The following is a 14,448-nucleotide window of genomic DNA, read 5'->3' on the forward strand; positions in this document are numbered from 1 at the left end:
GGGATAGAATAACTTCCCTATAAAGAAAGGCTAAAGCGGCTAGGGCTCTTTAGCTTGAAGAAGAAATGGCTCAGGGGAGATATGATAGAGGTCTATAAAATACAGAGTATAGTATAGGGTAGATGTGAATCGCTTGTTTACTCTTTCCAAAAATACTAGGACTAGGGGGGGCATGCAATGAAATTACTAAGTAGAGAGTGACATGGGAATGATTACCACGGTAACAAGGGAACTTTAAGAAATCCCCCGGGACTGCCATGGTATTAGTAGACCATTAGAAACATAGAAATAGACGGCAGATAAGGGCCACGGCCCATCTAGTCTGCCCACCCCAATGACCCTCCCCTACCTTTCTCTGTGAATAGATCCCACGTGTCTATCCCATTTGGCCTTAAAATCAGGCACGCTGCTGGTCTCAATAACCTGAAGTGGAAGACTATTCCAGCGATCAACCACCCCATTCCGCAGTAGTGCTGCGGGAAAGGGGAATCCCTTCCCGAGTCCCCATACTTACCGGCTCAGCTCTTGCAGTCCTGCCCTCTCTTCAAGTTGAACAGATTCCCGGAAGCAGCAGCAATTTCCACACGCTGCCTGCTGCTGACCCGGAAGCTTCCCCTCGGCTGTAAACTTCCTGTTTCATGGCAGAGGGGAAGCTTAGGTGTCAGTGGCAGGCAGCGTGTGGAAATTGCTGCCACTTCTGGGGACCTGTTCAACTTGAAGAGAGAGGCAGGACCACGGGAGCTGAGCCAGTGCTTTCCCTCAGCAATGTCTGGAAACTGCCAAATTGGGGAGGGGGAGGGAGAAAGAAAACAAGGGAAAGGAGAAGAGAGCTATGCCAGACCATGGGGAAGGAGAGGGGAGGGAAGAGATGCCAGAGGCTAAAGCATGGAGAGGGAGGATGAGGGAAAGATAGAAGGAGTGGAGAAGAGAAAAGAGATGCAAGAGCATGAGGGAGGAAGATATGGAAGGGAAGGAGACAGATACCAGACCTGGAGGGAGGAAAGGACAGATGCCAAACCATGGGGGGGAGAGGATAGAAATACCAGACATAGGGATGGGGTAGAGGAAGGGAGGCAGAGATGGAGGGGAAAGGACAGAGATGCCAGATCATGGAATGGGGTGGGATGAGATGGGAAGGAAGTAAAGAAAGGAGAGTGATGCCAGGGCATGGGGGGGAGTGGAAGATAGGAAGATATAAAAATGGAGAGAAGGTAAAAAGGGAGAGGGGCAGATAGTTTATGGAAAGGGCATAGAAAGAGGGCAAATGCCATATTCAAGGGGGGCGAGGACAGACAATTGATAGAAGGTAGAGGGTGAATAGTGGATGAAAGGGGCAGAAAAAGAAGGAAGATGCTGGATGAAAGGAAGAGAGTGAAGAGAAGATGAGGAAAGTAGAAACCGGAGATGACAAAGGTAGAAAAATAATTTTTTCTTTTACTTTAGGATAAAGGGAAAGGGATTGGGACTTGTATACTGCCTGTTTGTAGTTTGTAGTTACAACCACACTCAAAGCGGTTTACATACAGGTACTTCAAGCATTTTCCCTCTCTGTCCCGATGGGCTCACAATCTATCTGAAGTAGTATTGTAGCTGTGTTGATAAATGTAGAAAATGGAAATAGGGCAATCTTTTTATTGCACTAATTTTAATACATTTTTTGACTAACCTTTGGAGACCAAAACCCCCTTCCTCAGATCAGGACAGGATACTCTGAGTTTAACAGAATACTGTACTGACCTGAGGAAAGAGGTTTTGGCCTCTGAAAGCTAATTGAAAAATATATTAGTCCAATAAAATGGTATTATTTTACTTTTTATTATTTGTTTTATTTCTATTTGTTAATTTGTAAAGTGATGATTTATTTGTCAGCTTTTTTCATTTTCTTTTTGTTGATATTTTGCACAGTATTAGGGGACATGCATAACTTTCTCATTCTGTGGTGTTGCAGTGTATGCAGAGTCTGGCTTCTTGGCAGTTCAGTTTAACTTTTGTCTACAAACTTCTGATTTTAGTTTGTGATTACTTATTCCATTCTGGGTGAGGGTGTGTGTGTGTATGAAAAAGGCTAGCATTGAATGTGCATTGACTTTATTTTTCTTAGAGAGACATCTAACAGGTGTATTCTAATTTACAGAAAAGATTGGTGGTGTATTAAGCTAGCCTAGAATAACATAAAATCTTCCTTTCTGCTTTAAGCGAGGAGATGCGGGGAAGAAAATTAAGACTGCGGGGATGGTGAGGGGATGGGATTACAAAACGCACTTCACTGTGTGAACCGGGTGCGAATGGGAAAAATCTTTTGTTGCGGAGAGGGAATGGGGATGAATGTTTGCCCCGTGTCACTCTCCTAAATAGTAAATTTAATCTAATCTGAGATTTTGAATCGCACCGTGCCTAAATAGGTTCAAGGTGACTTACAATGCAATTTAAATAGATGCAATTTAGAATAGTATAGGATGCTGTTAGTGGTACATTGCCATACAGGTTTTTTGTTTTTTTTTTGGGGGGGAGGGGGTTACAGTACAATGGAAGAGAGCTGGTACTGTTTGAGAAATGATGCTATGTGGTAGAGATTTCCTTACAGTGCAATTTTAGAGAGCTACAAACCAGAGAAACTATTTCTTCACTTAACGTGTAATAAACTCAGGTGGCAGTTAGCTTAGCAGAGTTTAAAAAAGCTTTGGATAATTTTGTAAAAGGAAAGTATCTTGCTAGGTACTTGTGGCTTGTATTGGCCACTTGGAAACAAACACACACACACGTGATCCTTTTCCTCCCTCACTTAGCATTTGTGTGTGGCTCAGTTTAATTGACTATAATCACTTCTGTTCAGACTGCAATGAAGACGAGGCTTGGTATGTGCTATTTGTTTAAATGCTATCATCAAAGAGTTTGCTCATATCCTTAGACAATTACTTGTCTGCTGACGTCAGGTAGAGCAAGAACACTCCCGAGCTGCTTTGTCTCTTGCTAAAAAGTCACGTGCAGGCGTTGAACTGAAAATCACAGCGCGGTATTTAACGTTGACCCCCATGTTGCCCGGCGAGTTGCGTTCAAGGCTTTGAGTTTGATCTTGAAAGTTTTGAAAGACAACCGTCCTGCAGTTTGAAGCTCGTTGTTCTCTAGTTGCCAGCCAAAGAGGGCATTGGGATCTGAGAATCGGATGACGCCGTCACTGAATTTGGTGAGACAAGTAAAGAACTTGACAGTCTGTTTTGTGGAATTTATTCCCAGTTTGAAATCGAGCAGTTGTTTACTGCGACGCAATTCAGGAGAGGTGTGAAAACGTTATTCGAGAGAGAATATAAGTAGGTCTGTTAATTTTTTTGTAGGTAGGCTTTTAGTTTACCATGGGTTTGTAAAGCTTGGTGTAGAATGAAAATTTTTTATGAGTTTTGTATGTGGTTTGTTGCAATTTGTTTGTGTGTGTTTAAACTCAACCAGATTCCCTACCGCATATGATTTATAAATGTTTGTTGGTTCATTCCTACTGGCTAGAAATTTGGTCTGTATTAAAGAGGATTTTTCATTTGGAATGCAATCTTTTCATTATCAATAGTGATTCTTAAGTCTCAGTCACCTGCTATTTCTCTTCTTGAATCAAATGAAAAGCTCTTTGATATACAGAAACTTATTCTTTCCAATTGAAAATCCTCTAATCTACTTCAAACCCATCTTTGGTGAAACTTAGTTTGACACCATCAAAAAGGTGAATTAGCCTTAGCAGAACGTATGGGATCTATACACTCAGGGGCTCGTAATTGAAAGAGAAAAACGTCCAAAAACCGGCCTAAGTCGGCACTTGGACGATCATCGGTCAAAAACGTCCAAGTGCCGATATGTGAACCGGGTTTTGGACGTATTTATAAACGACCTAAGCCTCCATAGTGCCGCTGAACGACCATAGCTAAATGGGGCTTGTCAGGAGGAGTATCGAGGGCGGGATTTGGGCGGGACGTGGGCAGGCTCAGACTTAGTCGTACTGCATATATAACCGAAAGTTATAAAGCACAGGATTGACGGAACTTGGACGTTGTGACTTAGACCATTTAAAACATGGTCTAAGTCACAAAATCCCACCTAAATTTACCAGATAAGCACTGCAAACATAATACAGACCCCCACACACTACCCCAGTGATCACCGACACCCCCCCCCCTCCAGAACATCATCACCTGGCCTCCTGGCATAGGAAAGCCTAGTCGTGTTGCACAGAGGCGTCTTAAGCCGTCTTGGGGGTGGGTTAGGGATCCATAGAGAGGAGGACCCATGCCCATAAGCCCCTGTAATCACTGCATTGATATTGAAACGTGCACTCCCCTATACATCCCCCAAACCCTTTTTTGCTAGCATATAAGTGACTCCTGCAGCCATAAGGGCTATTGGGGTGGCAGATAAGTGGATCTAGAGGATTCTGGAGGTGGTTTGGGGGGCTCACCATGGCCTATAAGGGAGTTGTAGTGAGATGAAGACATGGCACCCTTTTTGTGAAGTTCACAGCAGTGCCCTGTAAGGTACCCCATTAGGTGCCATGTCTGGGTGTTCAGTCCATCACTTTGCAGACCCCTCCCACGTCCAACAGGGCTTGTTCTGGGCATTTTTGACTTGGCCGAAAAGTTGGACAAAAATGTGGTATAAAGATGGACGATTTAGCGACTTGGACGATCAGATCGGCAGGACGTAGAATTAGACGATTTTCGGAACAAAAAAAAATTTGGACGTATTTTTCGAAAATGTGTCCTAAGCTATTTTTTTTAACTTTGGACGACTTGCGACTTGGACGAAAACGGACTCAGACGTCCCTTTCGATTATGCCCCTCTCGGTGAACAAATATTGGTCTCCTTTACGCACCTAAGGCGTCTTTTACTAAGGCGTGCCAGCCGATTTAGCACGCGCTAAATATTAGCAAGTACCAAATGCTAACGTGCCCGTTATATTCTACGGATGCGTTGGCGTTTAACGCACGCTAAATCGGCTGGCACGCCTTAGTAAAAGACGCCTTAGGTGCGTAAAGGAGACCAATATTTGTTCACCGAGAGGGGCATAATCGAAAGGGACGTCCGAGTCCGTTTCCGTCCAAGTCGCAAGTCGTCCAAAGTTAAAAAAAAATAGCTTAGGACACATTTTCGAAAAATACGTCCAAATTTTTTTTTTGTTCCGAAAATCGTCTAATTATACGTCCTGCCGATCTGATCCCCCCACTTACAATCCTTTGTATCTGTTTAATTCATACAAGAGGAACAATCTGTTTTACATTTTGTGTCATTTGCTGTGCTTGATACGATTTCCTCTCTTTTTTTTATGTTTGTATCAACTTTGAAAAATTTAATAAAATGTCACGTTTATGTATATTTGATGGAATCTGCTCAGAACTGTGGATGTAGCGGAATATACATTTAAAAAAAAAAATAAATGATCGAATGAATGTATTACATGTCAATGAGAAGCAAAATTAGGGCTCCTTTTACTAAGCTGCGTTAGCGTTTAGAGGGCACGCAGCAGATTAGCGTGCGCTAATCCCGCGCTACGCGGCTAGAACTAACGCCAGCTCAATGCTGGCGTTACCGTCTAGCGCGCGGGGCAATTTAGCGCGTTCTATTCCGTGCGTTAATGCCCTAGCGCGGCTTAGTAAAAGGAGCCCGTAGTAATTGCGATAGTCCTGGCTGTAAGGTTGGTTGCCAGGGCCAGCTTTTCATGGGCCGTCAGTGCAGCTTGGGTATAATTGTGTCTAATTGCTTTTGCACCGAGGACTCTATTTATTTATTTTTTTTTCCCTTTACAGACCATTTTAGGAACAGTTTGCAGCAGAGGCTGATCTGCAATGATCCAAAGATGACGGGAGCTTCTGTGAAAGTGGCAGTGAGGGTACGGCCCTTCAACTCACGAGAAATCAACAGAGATGCCAAGTGCGTGATTCAGATGCAAGGGAGCTCTACGTGTAAGTACCGGATCTAGCGGCTGAGCATCTGACGGTCCTTGTTCGTGGGCTGCAAAGGCAGCAGGAAAAGGAAAGCAGAACAAGAGGCAAGAGAAGAAGCGTGTGGGATGAACACAAAGGGTCTAGAATCAGAAAATAATATTAAATATTGAGCTAAGGCCAGTACTGGGCAGACTTGCACGGTCTGTGTCTGTGTATGGCCGTTTGGTGGAGGATGGGCAGGGGAGGGCTTCAATGGCTGGGAGGGTGTAGATGGGCTGGAGTAAGTCTTAACAGAGATTTCGGCAGTTGGAACCAAAGCACAGTACCTGGTAAAGCTTTGGATTCTCGCCCAGAAATAGCTAAGAAGAAAAAAAATTTAAATTGAATCAGGTTGGGCAGACTGGATGGACCATTCGGGTCTTTATCTGCCGTCATCTACTATATGTTACTATGAGAGAGAGAAACAAAAAGAGACAGAAAGAGAAAGGAAGAAAAAGACAAAGAAAGAAATAGAGAAAGAGAGAGAAAGACAAAGAAAGAAAGAGAGAGAGAGAGAAAGACAAAGAAAGAAAGAGAAAGAGAGAGAAAGACAAAGAAAGAAAGAGAGAGAGAGAGAAAGACAAAGAAAGAAAGAGAAAGAGAGAGAAAGACAAAGAAAGAAAGAGAGAAAGAGAGAAAGACAAAGAAAGAGAGAGAAAGAGAGAGAAAGACAAAGAAAGAAAGAGAGAGAGAGAGAAAGACAAAGAAAGAAAGAGAGAGAGAGAGAAAGACAAAGAAAGAGAGAGAGAGAGAAAGACAAAGAAAGAAAGAGAAAGAGAGAGAAAGACAAAGAAAGAAAGAGAGAAAGAGAGAAAGACAAAGAAAGAAAGAGAAAGAGAGAGAAAGACAAAGAAAGAAAGAGAGAGAGAGAGAAAGACAAAGAAAGAAAGAGAAAGAGAGAGAAAGACAAAGAAAGAAAGAGAGAGAGAGAGAAAGACAAAGAAAGAAAGAGAGAGAGAGAGAAAGACAAAGAAAGAGAGAGAGAGGTGGTGGAGAAGAAAACTGTGACTGAGTTCAAAGAAGCGTGGGATGAACACAGAGGATTTAGAATCAGAAAATAATATTAAATATTGAACTAAGGCCAGTTACTGGGCAGACTTGCACGGTCTGTGTCTGTGTATGGCCGTTTGGTGGAGGATGGGCTGGGGAGGGCTTCAATGGCTGGGAGGGTGTAGATGGGCTGGAGTAGGTTTTAACGGAGATTTCGGCAGTTGGAACCCAAGCACAGTACCGGGTAAAGTTTTCAAGTTTCAAGTTTTATTAATTTTGATATACCAACCATCAAGTTAATATCTGGCCGGTTAACAGTATATTTAAAAGAAAGAGAAGCTAAAAGAAACTAAAAAAAGGTATTGTGTATATACAAATAACATTACCAGACGAACTAGACAGTGAGGATAGAGGGGAAGGGAGGGTGAAGTTACATATTTGAGAAGAAAAATGGAGATAGTAGGGTTAGGATAAAACATAATGGAGAGGGACGCTTTAAAGAAAGCGGTTATTATTGATAAATAGAAAAAAAAAATTAAAAAAAAAAAAAAGGAATGATGGCTCTAGGTGTTAGCGAAAGCATCACGAAATAAAAAAGTTTTTAAATCTGTCTTAAATTTGTCGAGTCGTGATTCGTCGCGGAGTAGCTGTGGCAGGGAATTCCAGAGGGTAGGGGCAGTTACTGCGAAATTTACTTTACGTGTATTATAGAAGTCTTTGATAGAGGGGATAAAAAGAAGTTTTTGATCAGTTGATCTCAAAGTGCGTGAGGAACAGTAGGGAATGAGAAGTTTATCAAGGAATGAGGGCAGATGAGAAAGTTTTATTTTAAAGGATAGTAAGATAATTTTAAAGGTGATGCGGTGAGTAATAGGGAGCCAGTGTGCTTCTTTTAAAAGAGGGGTGATATGGTCGTATCTGCCTACTTTATGGATAAGTTTTATTGCAGTATTTTGTATTAGTTGTAAAGCTTTGGATTCTTGCCCAGAAATAGCTAAGAAGAAAAAATGTAAAAATTTAAATTGAATCAGGTTGGACAGACTGGATGGACTATTCGGGTCTTTATCTGCCGCCATCTACTATGTTACTATGCTCAACGCGCCACAAATTACCAAAAAACACGTAGAACACGCAAGTCCTCCCTGTGCGTTTACAGCCATGTTTTAATTTCCTTGGTATTAATTTATTTAAAAAATTTCTATACCATCTATTGCAGGGGTAGGGAACTCCGGTCCTCGAGAGCCGTATTCCAGAAACGTAGAAACTAGCGCAATGTCCTTTTGCCGTGCAGGGGGTAAAATTGTGGAACTCACTTGTGGGGCAGATCCGGAAGTGTGGTAATAGAGTTGCATTTTAGAAACGACTCAAAACACAATTGTTTGTAAAAGCCTTTTTTTTTTTTTTTTTAGGCATTGATTTTGTCCTGATTGCTGATTTTCGGAGGATCTGATTACAGTAAAACCTTGGATTGCAAGTAACTTGGTATGCAAGTGTTTTGCAAAACATTTTATTAAATTTTAACTTGATATGCAAGCAAGGTCTGTATACTGTGCAGTCTGTTCCTCCGTAAACCGCTCTGAACTATTTGTGGTAGTGCGGTGTATAAAAAAAATAAAGTTTTTATTATTATTACAAGTACATACGGTATTCACTTATCACATCATCACAACTGAGCCGATGGTTCTTCTCTCTCGGACGCTGCGGGAGTGTAGTGACTGTTCTAAACAAGCGAAGTCTCGCAATACGAGTACATACAGTATACACGCGTCACATCATCACAACTGAGCCGATGGCTCTTCTCTCTCGGACGCTGCGGGAGCATAGTGACTGTTCTAAATGAGCGAGGTCTTGCAATATGAGTACATACAGTATACACGTGTCACATCATCACAACTGAGCCGATGGTTCTTCTTTCTCTGACGCTGCGGGAGTGTAGTGACTGTTCTAAACAGGCAAAGTCTTGCAATACGTGTACATACAGTATACACGCGTCACATCATCACAACTGAGCCGATGGTTCTTCTCTCTCGGACGCTGCAGGAGTGTAGTGACTGTTCTAAACGAGCGAAGTCTCGCAATACGAGTACATACAGTATACACGTGTCACATCATCACAACTGAGCCGATGGTTCTTCTTTCTCTGACGCTGCGGGAGTGTAGTGACTATTCTAAACAGGCAAAGTCTTGCAATACGTGTACATACAGTATACACGCGTCACATCATCACAACTGAGCCGATGGCTCTTCTCTCTCTGACGCTGCGGGAGTGTAGTGGTTGTTCTAAACGAGCGAGGTCTTGCAATACGAGTACATACAGCATTTTGTATTAAAGTTTTGGGGTTGTGAAGTCTCCAATCTTTCTTATGGGGAAATTCGCTTTGATTTATATCAGTGTTTTAGATTACAAGCATGTTTTCAGGACGAATTATGCTCGCAAACCAAGGTGTTACTGTAGTTACGTTTATTTGTTTTTTTATATTGTCTTAAAACTTATGTAAGATTTTGTAAACTGTTTAGGCTATAGACCAGGGGTAGGGAACTCCGGTCCTCGAGAGCCGTATTCCAGTCGGGTTTTCAGGATTTCCCCAATGAATATGCATGAGATCTATTTGCATGCACTGCTTTCAATGCATATTCATTGGGGAAATCCTGAAAACCCGACTGGAATACGGCTCTCGAGGACCAGAGTTCCCTACCCCTGCAATAGATGGTATAGAAATTTTTAAAATAAATAAATACCAAGGAAATTAAAACAAGGTGGGTTGTAACGCACAGGGAGGACTTGTGGGTAAAATAAATGCCCCCCCCAACCCCAATTCATTGCCACAATTTACTATCCTGCTCCCAGACCATCTATACCAGTGTTTCTCAACCCAGGCCTGGAGTACCCTCTTGCAAGTCAGGTTTTCAGGATATCCACAATGAATATGCATATAATGGAGACAGTGCATGCAAATGAAGAGGATATCCTGAAAACCTGACTGGCAAGGGGGGTACTCCAGGACTGGATTGAGAAACACTGATCTCTACCATGCTCATGTTATGCCTTCCAACCCATCCTGGTCCATCTATACAACACATATTCTCCCCCTCTCAGCCAGTCCTCTTCCCCAATAAATCTGTGCACACCCTACATTTTCTTTCCTCTTAGACCATCTCTTCTTTCTCGGTCCCTTCCTCCTCTCATCATCTTATTTGGTTTTTCCCTCACTTCAATGCAGCTTGACTTTTGTTTTAGGGGTACCCCCGTACCTACTCCAACACACCCCCACCCATTCTTGTGCAGTAGGACTGGTAGTCTTGACCAGCAGTTAAAACCTCATTAGCTGCGAGGGTTGTAGAGAACCCAAAGTTGTTTGTTTTTTTCTTCACTTCCCATTACTCTGGGATGACCCTCCACCCCCTCAGTCTTTCTCTCTACAAGCGAATAGGAAGCCTGTCTGTTCTGCTCAAGTTTAATTTTTATTATTTTCAGGGTTTTTTAATTATCCGGTCTGAGGCTTTCAGTGCTGCAGAGGATCCCAATCACCCCGGGGCATCTCTGGCTGCGAGAAGATACAGACTCTCAGGGCCAAGGTCTGTAGCCCACGGGCACATGCCTCACAGGATTCCTTTGTGGCTAGTCTAAAGCAGTAGTTCTCAGAGCTCAGGGTCTGTACCCTTGGGAGCAATAGTCTCCCAGGTTCATCCACAATGGGCTTGAGCAGCTCATCCCAGGTTCTGTTCACAGTGGACTTGAGTGCAGGATGAGCTGTTCCCAGGCATCCAGGATCGGAGCTGACTGCATTCCTCCCCCTATGACGTTGCGTGGTAATTTCTTTGACTGGGTGACCAGAGAATTGGATAGAAGGATGTGTGCTAGATGTGGTATATTCAGATTTTAGCAAAGCCTTTGATAGTGTTCCACACAGACGTCTAATAAATAAACTGAGTGCCCTCGGGATGGGTCCCAAAGTGACGGGCTGGGTCAAGAACTAGTTGAGTGGAAGTTGACAGAGGGTAGTGATTAATGGAGATCACTCTGAGGAAAGGGATGTTACCAGTGGCGTGTCTCAAGGTTCTGTTCTTGGGCCTGTTCTTTTTAACATTTTTATAAACGATATTGCTGAAGGGTTGTCAGGTAAGATTTGCCTCTTTGCCGATGATACCAAAATCTGCAATGGGAGTAGACATGCCGGATGGTGTGAATAACATGAAGAAAGACCTGATGAAGCTTGAAAATGGTCTGAAATTTGGCAGCTAAAATTTAATGCTAAGAAATGCAAGGTCATGCATTTGGGCTGCAAAAACACAAGGGAACGATACAGATTAGGGAGTGAAGAGCTTATGTGCACGACAGAAGAGCGGGACTTGGGTGTGATTGTATATGATGATCTTAAGGTGGCCAAACAGGTTGAAAAGGTGACGGCTAGGTTGCATAGGGAGAGGTATGACCAGTAGGAAAAAGGAGGTATTGATGCCCCTGTATAAGACTTTGGTGAGACCTCATTTAGAATATTGTATACAATTCTGGAGGCCACACTTTCAAAAAGATATAAAAAGGATGTAGTCGGTCCAGAGGAAGGCTACTAAAATGGTGTGTGGTCTTTGTGATAAGGCGTATGGGGACAGACTTAAAGATCTCAATCTGTATACTTTGGAGGAAAGGCGGGAGAGGGGAGATATGAAGGAGATGTTTAAATACCTATGTAATGTAAATGCGCATGAGTCAAGTCTCTTTCATTTGAAAGGAAACTCTGGAATGAGAGGGCATAGGATGAAGTTAAGAGGTGATAGGCTCCGGAGTAATCTAAGGAAATAGTTTTTTTACAAAAAGGGTGTTAGATGCATGGAACAGTCTCCCAGAAGAGGTGGTGGAGACAAGAGACTGTGTCTGAATTCAAGAGGGCCTGGGATAGGCACATGGGATCTCTCGGAGAGAGAAAGAGATAATGGTTACTGCGGATGGGCAGACAAGATGGGCCATTTGGCCTTTATCTGCCATCGTGTTTCTATGTTTCTAGGATGATTCAGCGTGGCAGTTTCAAGCGGCCAGTTCAACACAGTCAAACGTAGGCATTTCAGTGCCGAATTGGCCACGATGAATCTTCCTACACCTAGCTATCAGCTCAGGTGCATCATAGTAGCACCTGACCTCATTTGGGGAGCCAATACTTCCCCCACACTCCCCCCCAAACTAGGGATGCCCCTTACTCTTCCCTGCTTCTTGAGTTCCACCACACCACTATATACCTCTTGGAAAGTTTGCTGGCGTGAGCAGCGTCTTTCATCTCCCGCTCCCGCTTGTCTTGGCTCCCCTCTGACATGATGTCTTGGTCCCACCACTAGGAAGTTACATCGGAAGGGAGCCAAGGCCGGCACGAGCAAGAGGAGCTGCTCGCACTGACAAACTTTTCAAGATGTATTGTGGGGGGGGGAGGGAGACCGAGAGGAGGAGAGGCATCTACGCCCCTAACAAGACAGCACCTGGGGAGTGACCCCCACCCCTCCACTCCCCCTTACTACGACACTGGGGCGGAGAGGAGAAGAGACACTGACGGTGACATGGAGAGGATGATTCGGCGCAGCTACAGTCAAATGACTATGATGAATCATCCCGTTCTGATTTGCAGCATTCCATTGGAAAGAAAAAAAAATATAGGGAGATGCATGTATTTCAGTAAAAGGCCGATATAATTGGGGAGAGAGGGTGAAAGTTCAACACAGTGCTTTCCAGTATTGGGAATTCTCAGAACTAAATTCCTATTGAGATATAAAAGCTGCCTTCTTCCTGTCCCTCGTGCTTGAAACTAAATTTAGCTCTTCTGGTAGAAAGGTTGGTGCAAGAATCCTGACAGCTGCTGGCTGGTTCTTCAGATCTTTGGGAGACTTCCAGGGTGGGGGGGGGGGAGAAGTGAGCAAAGGGATCAGGTGAGAGAGGGGTCCGTGTGGGCTTTTGTGGGGTGTGGCTGGAAGAAACTGAGCAAAGCTTAAACGTTTAGCCTGAGCTCGATAACATGACCTTGTCATACTGTTTGCCGTATCATTGGCAGTGGTGAAACAGCCCCTAGAACAACTTGGAAGCCACAAGTATTGGAGCTATGATTAGAATGCTAGGCTGACTGCCCTGCAGTAATGTCTCCTGGCATGACACATACAGGAACTTTTTTTTTTCCTTGCTATATTTTTGTTCCTGATTTTACTTTTCTTGGTTTGTTAGGTTTTTTTGGGGGGGGTTTAAAAATTTTTTTTTAATTTTTATTCATTTGTTACAAATTATATAACAAATTCAAGAATATCTAAACTAAACTAAACCTTGGGTTTGTATACCGCGCCATCTCCACAAGCGTAGAGCTCGGCATGGTTTACAGGGTTAGGTTGAAAAGGAGCTACAATGAAGGGTTATAGGAAAGGAGCTAGGAAGATAAAGAACCAAAGAGCGGGAGGTGTTAGATTTTGAAAAGAGCCAAGTTTTCAGGTGTTTGCGGAAGGATTGGAGGGAACTTGAAACTCTGAGCGGGGATGTTCTGTGGTTCTAAAGGGGAGGGATGGTCCTAATTTTCCTACGCGGGATATATCTAGATACAACCAAGAAGATAATCATTCAAAAAGAAATAAAAATCATTCAGTGATCTAGTCCCCGTTATCTGGCCGACAGTACCTCCCCTTAAGCAAAACACTTTTTTTTTAAAAAAATTATTTTTTATTTTATTTTAACAAAGACACGTACAAATTAAATACAACAGTCAGAGCATGTACAAAACTTGTTCAAAACTAAAGATAAGATAGTCATCTGCGGAGTTTCTGCACGGAGACTAAAGAACTCAACAAGACAATGCAAAAACCATCTCCCCATCCCAATCCCACCCTATAAGCAAAACACATTTAATATAAGGAAAACAGCTAAGTAGGCAGAGTGTGGCTATTCATCATTATATTTTTTATATCTTTATCTTCATCTTTATATGTTAGGTTATTTTTATATTTTTTTCTATTGTTTTAATTCCTTATTATAATTGATATTAAGAACATAAGAATTGCCGCTGCTGGGTCAGACCAGTGGTCCGCTCACGCGGCGGCCCTCTGGTCAAAGACCAGCGCCCTAACTGAGACTAGCCCTACCGGCGTACGTTCTGGTTCAGCAGAAACTTGTCTAACTTTGTCTTGAATCCCTGGAGGGTGTTTTCCCCTATGACAGACTCCGGAAGAGCGTTCCAGTTTTCTACCACTCTCTGGGTGAAGAAGAACTTCCTTACATTTGTACGGAATCTATCCCCTTTTAACTTTAGAGAGTCTCCTCTCGTTCTCCCTACCTTGGAGAGGGTGAACAACCTCTCTTTATCTATTTTGTCTTGAATCCCTGGAGGGTGTTTTCCCCTATAACAGCCTCCTGAAGAGCGTTCCAGTTTTCTACCACTCTCTGGGTGAAGAACTTCCTTATGTTTGTACGGAATCTATCCCCTTTCAGTTTTAGAGAGTGCCCTCTCGTTCTCCCTACCGTTTTTATCGTATTGCTTTC

At 43.1% G+C, this 14,448-nt stretch overlaps 1 protein-coding gene across 7 annotated transcripts in view; it reads left to right on the forward strand.

Annotated features, from left to right (window-relative positions):
* Window positions 1–14,448, forward strand: part of KIF1C (kinesin family member 1C) — a 93,380-nt gene that overhangs the window by 10,690 nt on the left and 68,242 nt on the right. For all 7 annotated transcript variants that reach the window (XM_033924028.1, XM_033924027.1, XM_033924029.1 and 4 more), the window contains exon 2: window positions 5,784–5,939. In XM_033924028.1, the coding sequence (XP_033779919.1) occupies window positions 5,834–5,939 (106 nt within the window). In that variant the 5' untranslated portion in view covers window positions 5,784–5,833. The remainder of the gene's footprint in view (window positions 1–5,783; window positions 5,940–14,448) is intronic.

This window comes from Geotrypetes seraphini, chromosome 16 (assembly GCF_902459505.1).
Source record: "Geotrypetes seraphini chromosome 16, aGeoSer1.1, whole genome shotgun sequence".
NCBI classification, from domain to species: Eukaryota; Metazoa; Chordata; class Amphibia; order Gymnophiona; family Dermophiidae; genus Geotrypetes; species Geotrypetes seraphini.